This window comes from Artemia franciscana, chromosome 1 (assembly GCF_032884065.1).
Source record: "Artemia franciscana chromosome 1, ASM3288406v1, whole genome shotgun sequence".
In the NCBI taxonomy this organism is placed as follows: Eukaryota; Metazoa; Arthropoda; class Branchiopoda; order Anostraca; family Artemiidae; genus Artemia; species Artemia franciscana.
This window is the reverse complement of record NC_088863.1, coordinates 3,873,807-3,892,450: the sequence shown is the minus strand read 5'-3', so window position 1 is coordinate 3,892,450 and position 18,644 is coordinate 3,873,807. Positions and strand designations below refer to the sequence as shown.

At 33.6% G+C, this 18,644-nt stretch overlaps 1 protein-coding gene across 1 annotated transcript in view; it reads right to left on the bottom strand.

Moving 5' to 3' along the window:
- Window positions 1-1,152: 1,152 nt before the first annotated feature.
- LOC136024637 (E3 ubiquitin-protein ligase Ubr3-like) overlaps window positions 1,153-18,644 on the bottom strand; it is a 259,618-nt gene continuing 242,126 nt past the window's right edge. Inside the window, exons 27-30 of the mRNA XM_065700068.1 lie at window positions 17,465-17,790; window positions 12,361-12,492; window positions 6,214-6,353; window positions 1,153-1,389 (exon numbers count right to left, since the gene is read on the bottom strand). Coding sequence (XP_065556140.1) covers window positions 1,272-1,389; window positions 6,214-6,353; window positions 12,361-12,492; window positions 17,465-17,790 — 716 coding nt within the window. The 3' untranslated portion in view covers window positions 1,153-1,271. The remainder of the gene's footprint in view (window positions 1,390-6,213; window positions 6,354-12,360; window positions 12,493-17,464; window positions 17,791-18,644) is intronic.

The window sequence follows — 18,644 nt, the reverse complement described above, 5'->3', positions numbered from 1 at the left end:
ATAATTAGCCAGAACGCAGTGAAGCTCTTGATCTGAATGTAAGATCTGAGAAAACCGGTTTTATAGCCACAGAGACAAGAGACGGGAGACAGAATGCAACGGACAAATAATTTAGGCTATATATTTGAACATTAGGGAGGGGAATGCAGACCCACAACAATTCACCCATCCCCCCTAATGGGCATATATATAGCTTAAATTATATAAGTCCAATGCATTCTGTCACTCGTCTCTTATCTTTGTGGCATTGGAACCGGTTTTCTGAGATCTTACATTCAGATCAAGAACTTGATTGTGTTCTGGCTAATTGGCAAGTGCTCAAGTAAGTAGTTACTAAGTATGACGGCACTGGACCCTCAAGGTCATAACCCGTGGTGCTGATCTCGTTTCGTGGCCCTTCAGCCAGGAAGTGCAATAGGGGGTTGGGGACCAGCCAGTCTCTGCTTTCCCACACCCTTCCCGCTTACCTTTCTCATATTTCTCCAGACCCTGACAAGAATAACAAAAGTTATATTTATGTTTCCATTTCCTCAGCAACGACTTTTTCTACTTCTAAGGGGTTTTTTGCAACATCTACAAAACACACTGAATCCCCGAGGAGTGTTTTCGTTGGCCTCACTCGGTGTTTTCTATTAATTTAATGTAAAATCAATGCATATCAATCCTTTTTTTACGGTTATCAGAGTGGAAATAAAAAAGATTGTGAATCTTTTTTTCTGCGCTTCTGAAAATTTACAAACATGGAGATACGTCCTTTTGATACTTGACTGACGATACTCTTTTTCACTATGTCAGTGTCTTCTGCCATTGTTTTGTTATAGGGGGTCTTGTTTACATTTCGGTGAGGCGTACCTGATTCTGAGAATAGTAGATTTGTCGGCCAGAAATATCAAATGTCATACCCAGGGACGTAAGTCCCTGTGTATTGGAAATACCCCCATGAAATGCTGATTTTTTTCTAAATTTCAGAGCAATTTTTATTAAAATTATCTATATTTCTTATCCCCCCTCCAAAAAAACATCCGTACGTTCCTGCCAATACCTGCCGTCAACATAAATTAACTTATCAATGTTTTCACCAATTAATTATTCCATTTTTTACTTACAAAATTTTCATTCAAGCTTCTTCGCTAATATAAACAGAACAAACCATACACAGCGCAAATTTACTTTTAAAAAAGAGACAGACAAAACGAGATTCATTTATCGCTTCATTTCTAATAACTATTCAACAGCCTACAAATTGACACAAATATACCCTCCTTCAATAACTACAAGCTATCCCGATGCATAATCCATTTCTTAGATGTATGGTCAAAACGATGAGACAGCCATTGTTGTTCAAGGATTTCATATCTTTCCTTAGATAAATAGAGTGGCTTCCCTCGCCTGAAACAAAAATAGATGCTATTAGAAAAAAAGAAGCCATTGCTAGAAAGTAAATTCCTAATAATGAGTTTATTCCTAAAAAGGAATAAACTCAGTATTTGATATATGCTGACCTACTATGCAGTTCTGAGAGGCTTTTTTATGTGCTTTCTAAGCAGGTTCTTCGAATTTAAGCTTACAGAATAAAATAGAAAGCGAAACGTTCAAAGGATAAAGCTTCAAACGTATTGACTAGTCAATTGAAAGAAAAAATTAAACCACTTGGTGTCAGTTACTGGCTTCAAATATAGCTTAACGTAATAACAAACTAGCTTAACGTATAGCTTAACAAATAATAGTTTAACGTATAGCTTAACAAATAATAGTTTAACGTAACATTGTTAGAAGAGGTACGTATATATTAAGGACACATGTAACTGTCTCTTTAAAAAACATAGCCCCCCTTACCCTCTTCGTCTACCCTCATGTTCTTCTTTAGGTAAAATAAGTTACTTTTATCATTTAAAAAGAACTACAAAAGAAAAATAAGTCTTGCCGTTTTGTCAAGCTTAGTGGTATGTAAATTTGACGATGTATTTTCAGGCATGATTAGTATAATCTTCTTCTTGTTTGAATTACCACGGAGATGCCTTCACATAGTTTCAAGACCGGATTTGAATTCCGAGCCCTGCAGCCGAGTTCAAACTCCACTCCAGGTATTACCAAGAAAAGATAAATACCAGTGCACCATTGCAGGGCCTTTAACTGGCAGATCCAGAAGGGAATCGAGACCCCCCCCCCAAAAAAAAAATTCTGGAGCCCTCATTCCTTTTTTTTCAGTTTCTACTTTTTTTTAAATAAAACTGTGAATTTGGTCAATTATTGACACCCTTGTCACATTGTCCCCCCTACCCCAGATTTTGCTCTAGATCTACCTTTGGGGTCTCAGCATATTCTAGATTAGATTATAAATTCTCTGCTTATGAATTTCCCTCCACCTACCAACTCAATTTCCCTTCTTAAACAATAGTATGTTTCCTTGAGAGTACATAATTTTACATTTGAAAAATTCCTTCTCCTAATCTCACATCTTTCTTTATATAAATTAAATAAAAAAAACAAGTTTTTTTCGACTGAAAGTAAGGAGTAATATTAGAACTTAAAACGAACAGAAATTATTACGCATATGAGGAAGTTTGCCCCCTAGTCAATACCTTCTTTACGCTAAAGTTCAAATTTTGTTGCAATTCTTTAAGAATGACCTCTGAATCACAAAGGTCATTTAATTAGAATAGATAGCTCTTTTGAAAGTACTAAAAACAGACTTTGGCGTAAAGAGCGAGGTATTGAATAGTGAGCGAACCCCCTCATATACGCAATAGTTTCTGTTCGTTTTTAGTTTAATGTTGCTCCTTACTTTCAGTTGAAAAAACTTGTTTTTTTTATTTAATTTCTGATCGATTTTTAAATAATGCTGGGAAATCCGACACCCCCTTTATAGAAATGTCCCTTTCCCCATGGAAAAATCCTAAACGGAAAGATCCTCCCATACAGCCTCCTGACCCGTCCCCCACCAGAAAAAATCCCTCCTTAAACCGTCTGTATATTTCCCAATAGCTAACACTATATGTAAACAATGGGCGAAATTCATAACTTGCAGCCCTTCCCCCGGGGACTGTGGGGGATTAAGTCATCTTCAAAGACATAGTTATTATGGTTTTCGACTATGCGGAACAAAATGGCTATTACCATTAATAGTTATTAGATTTTAGACTATGCTGGACAAAATGGCAATAAAATGGAAAATTTTATTTTTAAAATTTGTAAGGCAATTTTGATCGGGTGACTATGGGAAAAAATGAGCGCAGGAGGGGGCCTAGTTGCCCTCTAATTTTTTTGGTAACTTAAAAAGAACAGTAGAACTTTTAAGTTCCGTTCTAATAATCCCTCTCGCAATATTCTAGGACCACTGAATCGACACGATCACTCCTGAAAAAAAAAAAAAAAAAAAAAAAAAAAAAAAAAAAAAAAAAAAAAAAAAAAAAAAAAAAAAAAAAAAAAAAAAAAAAAAAACAGGCATCCGTGATCTTTCTTCTGGCAAAAAATAAAAATTCCACTTTTTGCAGATAGGATCTTGAAACCTCTACAGTAGGGTCTTATGATACGCTGAACCTGATGCTGTAATTTTCATTAAGATTCTATCGCTTCTAGTTGGGCTTTCCTTTTTTTCAAAAATAAGACACATTTTTTCAGGCTCGTAACTCTTGTTGGTTAAGACTAACAGTAACTTGATGGCTAACGTAACTAACCGTAACTCGTAACTTGGTGAAACTTTACATTTGAAATCCGCATAAAAATTTGTTTCTTTTGCTGTATCTATTGGTATCAAACAACAAAGAGAAATAAAACCCGACAAAAAAAAAAAAGAAATCAAACGAGACTGAGGCCAGTATGATGTTTTTTTGAGGAGTTTTATCTCTCTTTGTTGTTTGTTGTCACGGCTGGTCCGTTCGGCTTAAGAATTTTCATTGGTATCAAAATTCTGTTTTTTAGAGTTTCAGTTACTATTGAGCCAGGTCGCTCCTTACTTACACTTCGTTAGGCCACGAACTGTTTGGAAATGAAGTAACTTCCCCGTCTGACAGATTAGCACATTTCCCAGATGGGTAGCATGCAGTTTTCTAACAAAATCCCCCGACCCTCATATGTAATTTACAAAAATAAACTGACTTCCCAGATTTGAAAAAAGTTACTGAGTACACATTTTTTTGCGTTTCATGTAAAAGTAATAACTTGGCTACAAAAATTCCCCCTCCCATCATATGTTACTTACAAAAGTAAAGTGACTTTATAAGAAAATGCCAAAAATAACATTTTTGTCAATTTGTCAAAATAATATTATAGGAAAAAATAATGGAGATAATGATTATTAATATAGGAAATTGCAAAAATAAATCTTTTGGAAATTGCCGAAAATCCCAATTTTACCAAGTATTAATCCCAGTCTTCCTTCTTTTTCAGGCGACGTCAGCTGAGTAAAAACAGCTTTTTGTTCACTGGATTTGACTTTTTCTGAAAAAAGTCACTCAAATTATGCCTTCTGAGCCTTAAAAAGCATCGATGAAGATTGGGCCGTGTCTTCATAACTGTTTCAGGCAAAGTTCCCGTGTTTATCTACTTTTTCAGGTATACCCAGTCTTCATTGGCACACTTTAAGGCACAAAAAGGCAGGTTTTTTCATAAAATTTTGGTTTTCGGTTATCTTCGCTTGAAAAGGCTATAAAGAAAATAGGGCTTTGGAAACTGGAAGCTGGGAAGAAGTAATAAAGCACGTGAGACTTACCCAGAATAATTCATTGAAGATGAAGAAAAGGCGTAAATTTTTTTGCCATGTTATGGATAAACCCAAGCATATCATATAGTGTTATATATGATATTATACAAGGATTAAGCTCAAATTCTGCAGCAGAATTTCTCCGAATCCAATAATAGACAAGAAAAACCTGTTTCATGTAGTTTGAATCAAAATTTAAACATTTTTGTCCCCCTGGACCCCTCTGAGGTCTATTCATACCCGAAAACCACAATATTTTCTTTTGACTGTTTCAAATTATGAAGCTATCAGTCCAGTATCACATTTCGTCAGCGTTGCCACGTTGGACCGAAAAAACAAGTAAGCCGTACCTTAAACAAACACGTTAAACCGTAAACATTCCAATATTGACAATCTGTGGATTTCCAGATAATGATCGCTTCAAAGGAAAGGTATTTTCTCTCAATCTGTTTGCGGCCATAATTTTCATGTAATTTTTTAATTGATTTTCACCGACGTTTTTGTCAGTTTTGCACCTGCTACTACCAAACTGCATAAGGAGGTCATTTTCATCAAACGTTGAATTATAAGGCTAAGAGCATTATGATGAAAATTTCAGGAAGGATATGAATATACAGGTTATCATAAGTTTACAAATAGAACTGTTTAATTTTTTTTTTATACATCATCAAGTTTAAGTTAAAAATTGAAACTTAATGTCATTCCAAAAAATTCTATCAATGCTCTTTGACAGTCTGAATGCACTCACACTCATTTGATTTATTTAAATAGTAAGAGCAGAAGCATGAATAGTAGTAGCCCTGAAAGTTACAATTTAATACTCTAAGTCGTTTTCGAGATATTGCTGATAAGTCTCATTGGCAACAATATACACAGTTCCTTTTGATTTAGTTTTAAAGTATAAAGGGCAAATTGGATAACTGTTTTGCCATTAAAATCCACCCTTTGAGGTATCTCCCTCCCTCCCTAACAAGCCGAAATGATTTGAAGATCTAAAAGATTTTCATTGTTTTAGGTAAATTCCCTGTTGTTTCATAATTCCAAACATTTGCAAATAGAGGTTTTAAACCTCCACTTGGGTTGCTTTTTCTTCTTCTTCTTCTTCTTGCCTTCATTGCCTTCTTCTTCTTGTTTGAATTAATATGAAAACGCTATCGAATAATCTCGTCACCGAATCAGATACCGATCCCTACCTTGGATTGCTTCTTCTTCTTCTTCTTGTCTTCATTATCTTCTTCTTTTTGTTTGGATTAATATAGAAACTTGTTCGAATAACGTCGTCACCGAATCAGATACCGAGCCCTGCCTTAGGTTGCTACAATTGAGTTTGAACGGGTCCAAACAGAGATAAATCCCACTGCGCCACTACATGACGAATATTCACAATTGCTATGAAATCATGTCCCATTTTTCGATTTTTTTTTGTAATTATAATAAAGAAACGTGTAAAAGACAATACGTTTATAGAAGCTATGATCTCCATTTTAAATTGAATATACAATAGCACTTACTTCAGTTCCCGATCTTCTTCACCGAATGCGTCAAGATAGACAGAACCCCAAAGACAAGCCCGCTTACCACGTACAACAACTATTGTTGAGGAATTGATAGCCAAATATACAGCAGTACCGGCTCCACAATCAATTGAATGCTACAAAATGAGTTGATTTATAAAAACTAAAATATATCACTGTAATCATCATCATTTATTAGTGACTCTCCTGAAATTTTAATTCCAGATCCTAGTTTTTGGTTCACTAGTACCCTCAAGCTATATGAATGATCATTTCCCTTTTAACGCTTAACGAAATTTACAACTTTAATTGTAGTGGCACATTATCTCATTACGCTGGATATAAGAGAGACGAATATTATGGCAGAATATAAGGTGGCAAAACATAAAAAGGATCGGATATAGTTGCACAAGAAAAATCCAAAAAATAGAAGAACTAATTGCTTTGTTTATACTACAAAAACAAACACTTCACATAGATAAGCAGGTGAACAAGGTCGTATCTTTACACGAACTAAAAGCTTCAGGGAATAACAGCCAAAAAATAGCACAAACTCACGCAACATCTTAACAGTGGCGGATCTGGGTGGGGGCGCGTGGGTACGCCCCCCTTAACGTAGTGATGCGTTTGGGGTTGGGACTGCTTGCTCTGGTTGGAGATGTGATGAAAGTTTTTTTTTGTAATTGGTTTTTAATAGTTCAGTTATTAAAGTTTTTATACTTTAAGGAGGGCGTGCACGGGGGGCAAACCCCCTTGTAGTAGTGATGTATTTGGAGTTGGGACCGCTTGCTCTGGTTGGAGATGGGATGAAAGTTTCTTTTTGTAATTGGTTTTTAATAGTTGAGTTATTTTTAAGTTTTTAATTGTTAAGACTGTTTCTTTTTGCAAGCAAGTTGGAAACAAAGTTTCAGTTACTTTGTGTGGCCTCTATTAGATCTTACTGATGACGCATACTGCCAAAAAGTATTTAATTAAATTTAGATTTATCAAGGGAATCTGTCCGTATTACAACAAAAGCCAATTGGGAGGCGAAAATCTTCATTTCGTAACAACAAGGAGGGGAAACTTAAAATCCTAACTTCTTTAGGCTATCGAAATGATATTTCATGATTGTGCTGTCACAACGAGGCGGAAAAAATTTAATATTTAAACTACTTTTTACTGTCAAAAATTTGTTTTCGAGTCTTTCTAGGGCACAGAGGCGAAGAAATTGATAAATTTACTTTTTTGGCTGTCATAAAATTTGGGTTTGCTTTTTTTTGGGAAGCGGGGTGGTTTTTAGAACATTGTTGTTTTTAGGGGATTTCTATAATAGGAAGTAAATGTATGAATTTGACTTTTTTGACTTGACTTGACTCATATTAACAAAATCAAGAAAATATAAACTATTACAGGTATAAATCACTACGCTAGGGAAAAATTTAAATTTTGCCTAACGCGTAGCAATTAATTATATAAACATTCCTAAAGGCATCATTAAATTAATAATAATAATAATAATAATAATAAAAACTACATAAATATTTCTAGAAGCATACTAGACTAATTAAAATAATAATAATAAAAAAGAAAAGAAAAGAAAGACAATCACCTTCTCTCAAACACCCCCAGGATAACATCCACGATCAAAATACAGCTCCATCCACCCCAACCCCTTCAATCCGACCTCCTCCACTATAACCCACCCACATCTCTCCCGAAAAAAAAAACTAGAAAAAACCTAAAAAAAACTAATTCCCCAAGAAATAATCATTTAATCTTTTTTTAAATTGTGGGAGGTGCTCAGTCACTCTAAGGAAGTGAATTCCACACAGAAGGGCCAAGATACTTCAAAGTAAAACCAGATCTCACACTCCTTTTAATATCCACAACCAAGTTATCACATCTTCTTGTATCATGCTCATGAACAGAACTTCTAAAACGGTAACACTCATTAAAAGTCTCCAGGACTAGATTATGCACAAAATTAAACTAAAGAGAAGCGCGTGAAGTGCACTATGAGAAGTGCAAAGATGTTATTAATTCAGTGCAGAGATTTCGGTGAGCAAATGGTGGCCACTTTACTGCCTATTTCCATCTAACTAAGACTTTGCGTTATATGACGTATTGCCTCCTCTGTTCATCCCGTTCATCCTCTGTTCGTCTTTAGATATACCTGAACTTCAATAAAGGTTCGTATAAATATACACTTAAAACTAAGTATATGAGTCAAAGTACTACTTCAAAGGTCTAAGCAATCTTTTAAGATAATTGGATTTTTAAAAATTGTTTATAAAAGCAGGCAAATAATTATGTGTTTTTTTTTTATCTAGCCAATATAGACGGGTCTCTGAATTCTCCTTTTGAATCACCATAATAGCATTTTCTTTTAACATTTATAAACGAAATGATGAAATAAAGTGGAAATTCACACCACTTGAGTAACCACGGAAACAGAATTCAACTGAAATATTACTTCAGAATTTCTCACCTTCTCAATACCAACCAGTCACAAAATATAGTTATGTTCTTGTTTAGGGGTTGCATATATTTATCCATAAAATTGTATAAACTGTTATATATACAGTTCCGGATGTTTATACTTATTTTGATACATGCCATCCAATCATGTTTCCACGATTAGTTGTTAGTAAATCAAAATTTTTACAGGACAATTCTCTTACTTAAATGCTAAATGCTAAAAGCAATTTCTAATGAAAGAATTTCTTTTTAAAAGATGTTCTTAATGCTTAATAATTATTAAGCAATTATTAATAATAATTATAATAAAAAAATAATTATTTGCTTTTTTAAGGATATTCCCACTCATATACTTAGTTTGAAGCACATACCTATATGCATCCTTATTAGAGTTCATATTTTTCTGACATTTTTCTCATTTTGTCTTTATTCGAATGTTTTAGGATGAATAGAAGAGGAAATATTAACGAAGAGCTCTATACTAACAGGACTCTAGACTGACAGAACTAGCCATTATAAATGTTCATCAAAATGTTGAGGTAGACATCGACCGTGCAATAGATAGATATGGCGGGAGTAGAAATAAAGAAATACTTATAAAATTGTGAATTCTATAATTTAAGCAAAATGTATCAAATTTTTAAAAGTGGAAAGAAACGCTACGTTACAATGAAAAGTGAAATCTTGATTAGTAAGTTTTTGAGATTTCGTCCAAGTTGGCACTGTTTATTAAAACTCTATATAAAAAAAAAATAGTGACGGTACTAAGTTAATGCTTTATTGCCTATACTTAAAACCCTCACTTTAAATATATTCTATGTATTTCTATCTCTTTGTTCTATCTTTCTTGCTACACGCCTAAACGAACTAGTATTTAGTGCTTAATACATCTTTTACGAATATACAAGTTGTATCTTAATCCTCATTTTCTACTCTTCATTACTATTATAAATGATGCGATAAGGTTAGGCAACATGCTAAATGGGTTGACCTACACAAACAGTAACAATGAATAAATGACCCTAAAAGAGGGCTGAGGACAAATTTTTTTGACAATACAAAGCTTAGCTCATTCGCTGTAGTGGTCAGAAGTGCAAAGGCGAAAAAATATGCAGAAAATATTAAATATTATATTTTTTTTTACAGATGATGAACAGCTTTTTATTTTTTTTTATGGAGGGGTGGTTTTATAACTTACTATTTAGTATTAATATTTTTAAATCATTTTAATTTCAACAGATTTATTAGAACTTTAACCCAGACTAGATTTTAGATTAAATTTATGACCATACTACCTACCTACGACGCACAATTGTCGGGATTCCCTTTAAATTGCTTGTGTACTGGTTGTTCAATAGATTTTAGATTAAATTTATGACCATACTACCTACCTAAGACACACAATTGTCGGGATTCCCTTTAAATTGCTTGTGTACTGTTTGTTCGCAAGTTTATCGAAGCAACGTATTATGCACCCCTCGCTAAGAAAAATCCTGGATCCACCCCTGCATCTTAAAAAACAAGTGGGGAATAAGCCAGACAGACAAGTGGAGAATAAATGCTGCAAATGCCGGAAAAAAAAAATAGAGTACTCAGTAAAACTGAATACTCCATATAATAAAAGGTAAATCATATGAAGCAAAAAAAATATAGTACTCAGTAAAACTGAATACTCCATATAATAAAAGGTAAATCATATGAAGAAAAAAAATATAGTACTCAGTAAAACTGAACACTCCATATAATAAAAGGTAAATCATATGAAGAAAAAAAATATAGTACTCAGTAAAACTGAATACTACATATAATACTCCATATAATCATATGAAGCAAAAAAAAAATATAGTACTCAGTAAAACTGAATACTCCATATAATAAAAGGTAAATCATATGAAGCAAAAAAAATTATAGTACTCAGTAAAACTGAATACTACATATAATACTCCATATAATCATATGAAGCAAAAAAAATATAGTTATCAGTAAAACTGAATGCTCCATATAATAAAAGGTAAATCATATGAAACAAAAAAAATATAGGACTCAGTAAAACTGAATACTCCATATAATAAAAGGTAAATCATATGAAGAAAAAAAATATAGTACTCAGTAAAACTGAATACTCCATATAATAAAAGGTAAATCATATGAAGAAAAAAAATGTAGTACTCAGTAAAACTGAACACTCAATATAATAAAAGGTAAATCATATGAAGAAAAAAAAAATATAGTACTCAGTAAAACTGAATACTCCATATAATAAAAGGTAAATCATATGAAGCAAAAAAAATATAGGACTCAGTAAAACTGAATACTCCATATAATAAAAGGTAAATCATATGAGGCAAAAAATTAAACAACCACAGTGCTCAGCAGCGATATACCTCTACCCTTCATGGGTTTCGGCCATTTGAATCTCTTACCCAGGCTTAGTTGCACATATATACAATGATACGGCAGCCTAAATTAGACAGTCTTATCATAGTGTCATATTATGACACCTGTCAGATTGATTCGGGATGTGACTTCAATAACAAGTAATGGGAATAATGGGAAATTTCTGTAGAAAATTCGCCTCAGCTGGTTGTCAAACCCACTATCCCTTGCCACCCACGTGACAAGCATGGGCCACTGAAATTTACTATTGTAGAGGAATCGACTACCCACCAAACAGCAATGTCACTCGTTTCTAGCGAGTTTCTCAGAATTTTCCTTCCGAGTCAAACTCGGCAAAATACAAGAAGTTATTTCTATTTTTTTAAATAATAAAATAACCTAAGCGAGTATATATTGAAATATAATGCAAATACTAAAAAAAAATACTTAATAAGAATCTAACTCACTCAAATAAAAATCAAAAGTAAATTACTTGGAATTTTAAGAAGTTACACAGTACACCCTTATGCAGATTTTAGGTATAAATCCCCCACCCCAAGACCCTCTTTATATTTAGTTGCACTGACTGAAATCAGAAACTCATGAACGCAAATAATTGATAGTTGCTTTCGTCCACATTATTTCGATATTAATTATCCAAAAACGCTCTACGACTAAGTTAATAATCCTAATCTAATTTTTCCAATGCTATTAAACCAATCAATACAATAATTATTTTACATACGAGGAGTTGCCAGGGAAAGAAAGGGAATTTTAAGTTGGAGAATCGTCTGCAGGGGGAATTTTTAAGGGGGGAGCGAATTTTCAAAATACGTTTAAATTAATATACAATCGTCATTAATACTCGGGGGTTTTCCTTGAACTTCCTTTCTTTTGAGATCTATTAGTATATAGAGTATTATAAATAAAATTATATATTCACAACGTTCAATGGTTCCAGGAAAGTTCTGAAAGCACTTACAACAAAACTTCGATTCACAAATTAAGACGTAACGTTTCATACGTAAGACGTGTAATGTTTTTGAAAACTTTTGCCAGTTCAATTGGTATGATTTCCGCAATCCAAGGAAATGCGGGGGGATATGCTTTTCATAATAAAACAGAGGAAGGGGGGGGGACAATTTTTATCAATGGAAACACAAAAAAAGGCCTTTTCACTGAAATTACCTGAAAGTGCCTCAAAAGAGACTAAGAAAATAAAATAAAATGGCAAAAAAAAGGAGACTAGAAAATAAAATAAAATAAAGTTACTCAAAAAAAGACAAATTCTCAAATCGATCTACTTACTCTGACACCTTCATACTGAGTTTGTTGCTTGCAACAGTTGTCCCTCAAGCAAATGACGGTACCACAGACTAAACACACAGTTGGCTCTTTGGGAACGCTGTTGCATTGACTACATGCTTTCTTGTGGTAGTACTGAAAAAGAAGCTAATTCAGTTAAAATTAGCCTGATTCATTAGATAAAAATGATTGATTCTTTTTAATATCCGTATTAAGGGAAAGATAGGTAGTTGTATTAAAACAGAGCTGATTACCAAAAAACTAAATACAGGCAATGTTTTCTCCGCCATTAATATGTCGGATTAATCTTAATTGGCGGTTCTTAATCTTAATTCTCCGCCATTAATATGGCGGATTACTCCGCCATTAATCTTTCGTTTTCTTTGACATGGTTGCCATACCCTGAGCAGGAAAGGAACTTGAGTAACATTCAAAACTACTTAGAGCAGAAATTTGATGCCATATTAACGGCCTACTTCATTATTTGGCGGAGAGGAAAATTGGTTTCATCTTTACAATTTAGGCCATTAGTGATTTAATGAATATTTTTCGCCACAACACCTCCTTTATGTCAACACCACATCCTAGCTATAAATAACTGCTTCAACTTATAATTCCGAATAAAACTCGACAAAAAGGAGAAAGAGCGGGCCCGAGGAGTCTCGATTGACTAACTGTTCTGAAGAAGGATGATGAACTCTCGGCAATCTTAAATAGCTGTTACTATTTATGCTCAAGCCAAACTATACTCTAACTTGTTGAAAAAAACTATGCACGACTATAGCGTCAATGATATGCCCTGTCCGTAGTTTAGAGTGTTCGGCTATATACGAATTTGATCCGTAAATTTTAGGACTGAAGATTAATGATTGCATAAGAGCGAATATTTAAGGAATATTTCTTCGAAACTAGAAAAGAAAAAAGCCTGCCACAGCAAATTTCTCATTTGGATGCTGAAACAGATAAAAGACTCCCTGTGTACATAGTAAAATAGAGGCGTAGCTAGGGTTTTCAACACCCAGGGACAATACCGGTTTTGTGCCCCCTCCCCCACCATTATTACCACAGTGTAAATGGCATCCTCTCAGAGGCTGCGAACAAGGACAATCATCCCTCTTGCCCCCCAAGCTACACCACGAGCCAGAATATGCTTGGACACGAATTAATATTAATATATACTTTTCAAAATAAACTCTCGCCCCATCAATTTTCCGCATTCGTCCCAAAAAATGGTATTAATACCAAAAGACATAAATCCTTATTACGAGATTTTTAGTTCAGAAAGTTCCAGTGCAATACGGCCCCTGATCTTTCAAAAATTTTAGCTTCTATATTAATAAGTTTGATAATAATAAAGCTTGACCATTGTTCTCAATCAAAATATCTATAATCACTTCCTGCTGATTATCATTTGAAATATTGACTAATTACCTTTTTTTTTTTAAAATGGGGCTTAGAATTTCCCTTGGGAGACATGATCATAAAAAGGATTAGTTGGAGAAAACGAATGAATGATTCATTTAAATATCATGACCTTGAAGAAGCACTTGCTGCTTTATATTCTTGGTGTTGCCGTTTTTTTTGCTCCTTGTTTTTTTTTTTTTTTTTTTTTTTTTAATATTAACATGCTCATGTGACCTCAAGCTATTGTAGTGAATAAATGTTTTGTATTCTATCCTAGATTATCAATAAAATAAGGCGAATGTTCTATAGCCACGATAGATGTCTTCATTTCAGACGGTACGGTGGATGCCTATAGCTATGGTAGATGTCTAAGGTAGTTCTACAGCTACGGTAAATGCCTTCATTTTAAACAGTACGGTAGATGTCTATAGCTATGGTAGATGTCTATGATGTCTATGGTAGTTTTATAGCTACGCTAGATGTCTTCATTTTAGAAGGTACAGCAGATGACTAGAGCTATGGTAGATGTCTAAGGTAGTTCTATAGCTAAGCTAGATGTCTTCATTTAAACGGTAGAGCAGATGCCTACAGCTATGGTAGATGTTTATGATGTCTATGGTAGTTTTATAGCTACGCTAGATGTCTTCATTTTAGAAGGTACAGCAGATGACTAGAGCTATGGTAGATGTCTACGGTAGTTCTACAGCTACGGTAAATGCCTTCATTTTAAACAGTACGGTAGATGTCTATAGCTATGGTAGATGTCTATGATGTCTATGGTAGTTTTATAGCTACGCTAGATGTCTTCATTTTAGAAAGTACAGCAGATGACTAGAGCTATGGTAGATGTCTAAGGTAGTTAAGCTAGATGTCTTCATTTAAACGGTAGAGCAGATGCCTACAGCTATGGTAGATGTTTATGATGTCTATGGTAGTTTTATAGCTACGCTAGATGTCTTCATTTTAGAAGGTACAGCAGATGACTAGAGCTATGGTAGATGTCTACGGTAGTTCTACAGCTACGGTAAATGCCTTCATTTTAAACAGTACGGTAGATGTCTATAGCTATGGTAGATGTCTATGATGTCTATGGTAGTTTTATAGCTACGCTAGATGTCTTCATTTTAGAAGGTACAGGAGATGACTAGAGCTATGGTAGATGTCTATGATGTCTATGGTAGTTTTATAGCTACGCTAGATGTCTTCATTTTAGAAGGTACAGCAGATGACTAGAGCTATGGTAGATGTCTAAGGTAGTTCTATAGCTAAGCTAGATGTCTTCATTTAAACGGTAGAGCAGATGACTAGAGCTATGGTAGGTGTCTACGATGTCTACGGTAGTTCAGTAACGGTAGATGTCTAGCGTAGATTAGCCACAGATTACAATATGCGGCCGTTCGAGTTCAATAGAACCAAAACAACCCTCTTCTTCACTGTATTCAGGGCTTCACCCTTTACTAGAAAATATTTCAGATTTGTTTAAACCTTTTAAATTTAGTAAACATAAAATGTTTCTATTTGATGCGACCTCAACAGTAGGGCTTATTTTGTCTGAACATTCGACGAAAAATCAAGATAAAATTTCAGATAAAATTCAAATGGAAAATCAATTTTTGTTAAACCTTGCAAAATGATAATGGAACAGGTTTTTATTTTTGTTTAGAAAAAGCGTGAATGGAAAACAGCTCTAGACAGCAGGATCGAACCACTTCCTTCGTACCGCTTGTCGATAAATCAATCAACCATAGAAAAGCGGTACCTAGCTTTGAAACAGTATAAAATTGTTAATCAAATTAGAAATATACTAAGCATTAATAATTGACGCCCCTCCCAAATCTCGAGATTGATTCAATTTCCGCTTATATTTCTTTTTTTTTATATTATGTATACTTATACTTTGTTCACCGTCGTGCATAAGGCCTTTTCAATCGACAATCTAGATTTACAAATGGAGAATCTGATCGTCAAATTCAACTTCTATTTAGAATCTTATTGTCATCCCTTTTTTTTGAATGGGCGTACAAAATAGACAACTCCAGCAAAGCTCTAATTATCCAAAAACTGGGGTTTGGAAATATTTAATTTTTTGCTAATCACGATGGAAAATATATATTTCACTGATGTGAAATACTGTTCCAAAACACTGAATAAAATATTATTCCAAGTGGACAGTGGAGTCTAATAGCAAACGGAGGATTAAATTAAAGACAAAAAAAAAAACTCATTTGCGTAATATACTAAAAAGATGATTATTTTTTTTCTCTCTCGAGAATCTATGAATTTAAGTGAAAACGAGAGGCACAAAATTTTAGGGGAGGGACAGAGAGAGAACTTACCCCTGGTTCAGAAATTTTGAAAATCATTTTGCAGTTTTCAAAATTTCATTTTTACGAAATAGAGTAGAGGGTGCAGTTAATAAATGCAAATAATTAGTAAATAACTGATTAATTAATAAAAAAAATTAATAATTCAAAATAAACTAGGGGAAGGACAGAGAGGGTACTTGCCCCCAGTGCAAAAATTTTGTGGTGAAAAATTTCAAATATTTAATCTAACGGTGATAACACTTTGACAATTTTCGAAATTTTAGTTTTATTAAAAAAATAAAATAAAATAGAGGATACAGTTAAAGAATGCCTATAATTAATAAATTATTGATTAATTAATAAAAAAATAAATACAAAAATAAATAACTGATAATGATTAACATAACTAATAATAATCAATAATTTAAAAATAAATCGTTTTTTAATTAAAAAATTTAAAATAATTTTGTTAATAAATTAAAATTTTATTAAATTTGGTCTGAAAATTTTCGTGAGAGACACGGGGGTCGCTAATCAAGATTTTTGTTCCGGGTGTAAGAATCGCTAGAATCGTCACTAAATCAAACGGATATATCCGAAAGGACAAAGTTACCAATTAAAATAACAAAAAAGCTCACCTGGAAAAGTGAGTCATAAGAATGAGGTCATTCCAGAAGTTTGGGTGAGCTTCTCGAGAAATCAGGGTCAGAAAATATTACATGATAATATAATACAGTATCGTACCACGTTGTAGACATTCCGCAACTAAACCAAACAGATGTATTCGAAAGGACGAAGTTACCAATTAAAATCACAAAAAAACTCACTAGGAAAAGTGGGTCATAAGAATGAGGTAATTCCAGAAGTTTGGGTGAGCTTCTCAAGAAATCAGGGTCAGAAAATATTACATGATAATATGATATAGTATCGTACCATGTTGTAGACATTCTACCACTAAACCAAACATATATATCCAGAAGGACAAAGTTACCAATTAAAATCATAAAAAAAAACTCACTTCGAAATGGGTCATAAGAATGAGGTAATTCTAGAAGTTTGGGTGAGCTTCTCAAGAAATCAGGGCCAGAAAATATTACATGATAATATGATATAATACCGTACCACGTTGAGGACATTCCACCACAAAACAAAATAGATATATCTGAAAGGACGAAGTTACCAATTAAAATCACAAAAAAAAATCACTTGGAAAAGTGGGTCATAAGAATGAGGTAATTCCAGAAGTTTGAGTGAGCTTCTCAAGAAATAAGTGTCAGAAAATATTACACGATAATATGGTATGTATCGTACCACGGTGTAGACATTCCGCCACTAAAACAAACAAATGTATCTGAAAGCACGAAGTTACCAATTAAAAAAATAATAAAAAAAATCACCTGGAAAAGTGGGTCATAAGAATGAGGTAATTCCAGAAGTTTGGGTGAGCACCATGGCTTGTAACTCAGCATCAACCATCTCGCTGTGCTCTGGGAACGCTGAGCAAACATATTAAACTCGCCAAACCATGTATTAAGAGCTCTTATTGATTCTTCTGGTTCACAAATCCACTTTATTGCTTCAGAAGTGACAAAAAAGACTGGATCACTGCTTAACTTAGTCCCTTCACAGCTACTTGCTTTTACGATTGATGCTTTTGTCCTTTGCAGTGAATTAACCGTTATTGAAGATGAAGAAGAAGCAGTTTCCTCTGATGTACTGGGACCTAAGAATAAATTAGCAAAAGGTCAGTAATTGAAGAAAAAAACGAAAATAGAGAAGAAAGAAGAAAGCAATTGAAGAAAATAAACGAAAATAGAGAAGAAAGAAAAAAGCAATTGAAAAAAACGAAAATAGAGAAGAAAGAAGAAAGCAATTGAATAAAAAAACGAAAGTAGAGGAGAACGAAGAAAGCAATTGAAGAAAATAAACAAAAATAGAGAAGAAAGAAGAAAGCAAGTGACAAAAAAAATAGGGAATAAAGAAGAAAGCAATTGAAGAAAATAAACAAAAATAGAGAAGAAAGAAGAAAGCAATTGAAGAATATAAAAGAAAATAGAGAAGAAGAAAGCAATTGAAAAAACAAAAATAGAGAAGAAAGAAGAAAGCAATTAAAGAAAATAACGAAACTAGAGAAGAAAAATAGAAAGCAACTGAAGAAAATAAACGAAAATAGAGAAGAAAGAAGAAATTAATTGATGAAAAACGAAAATAGAAAAGAAAAAAGAGAATAATTGAAGAAAATTACTTTTCACTTCTCCTCTAATGTACTGGGACCTAAGAATAAATTAGCAAAAAGTCAATAATTGAAGAAAAGGCAAAAATAGCGAAGAAAGAATCTTGTGATCAACTCCGGCCTATATCAATAACTCCGAACCTTTCTAAAGTTGCAGAAACGTTTATTTACCGCAAACTTATGTCACAGGTCTCTGCACATCTAGACCCGTATCAGTATGGATGCTTAAGAAGCAGCAGCACAACTGTTTATTTAGTACGGTTGTACCATCTCATTGTCGAGTGGCTCGACCGAGGAAGTGCTATAGTCGACCTTCTCCTCGTAGACTACCGAAAGGCTTTTGA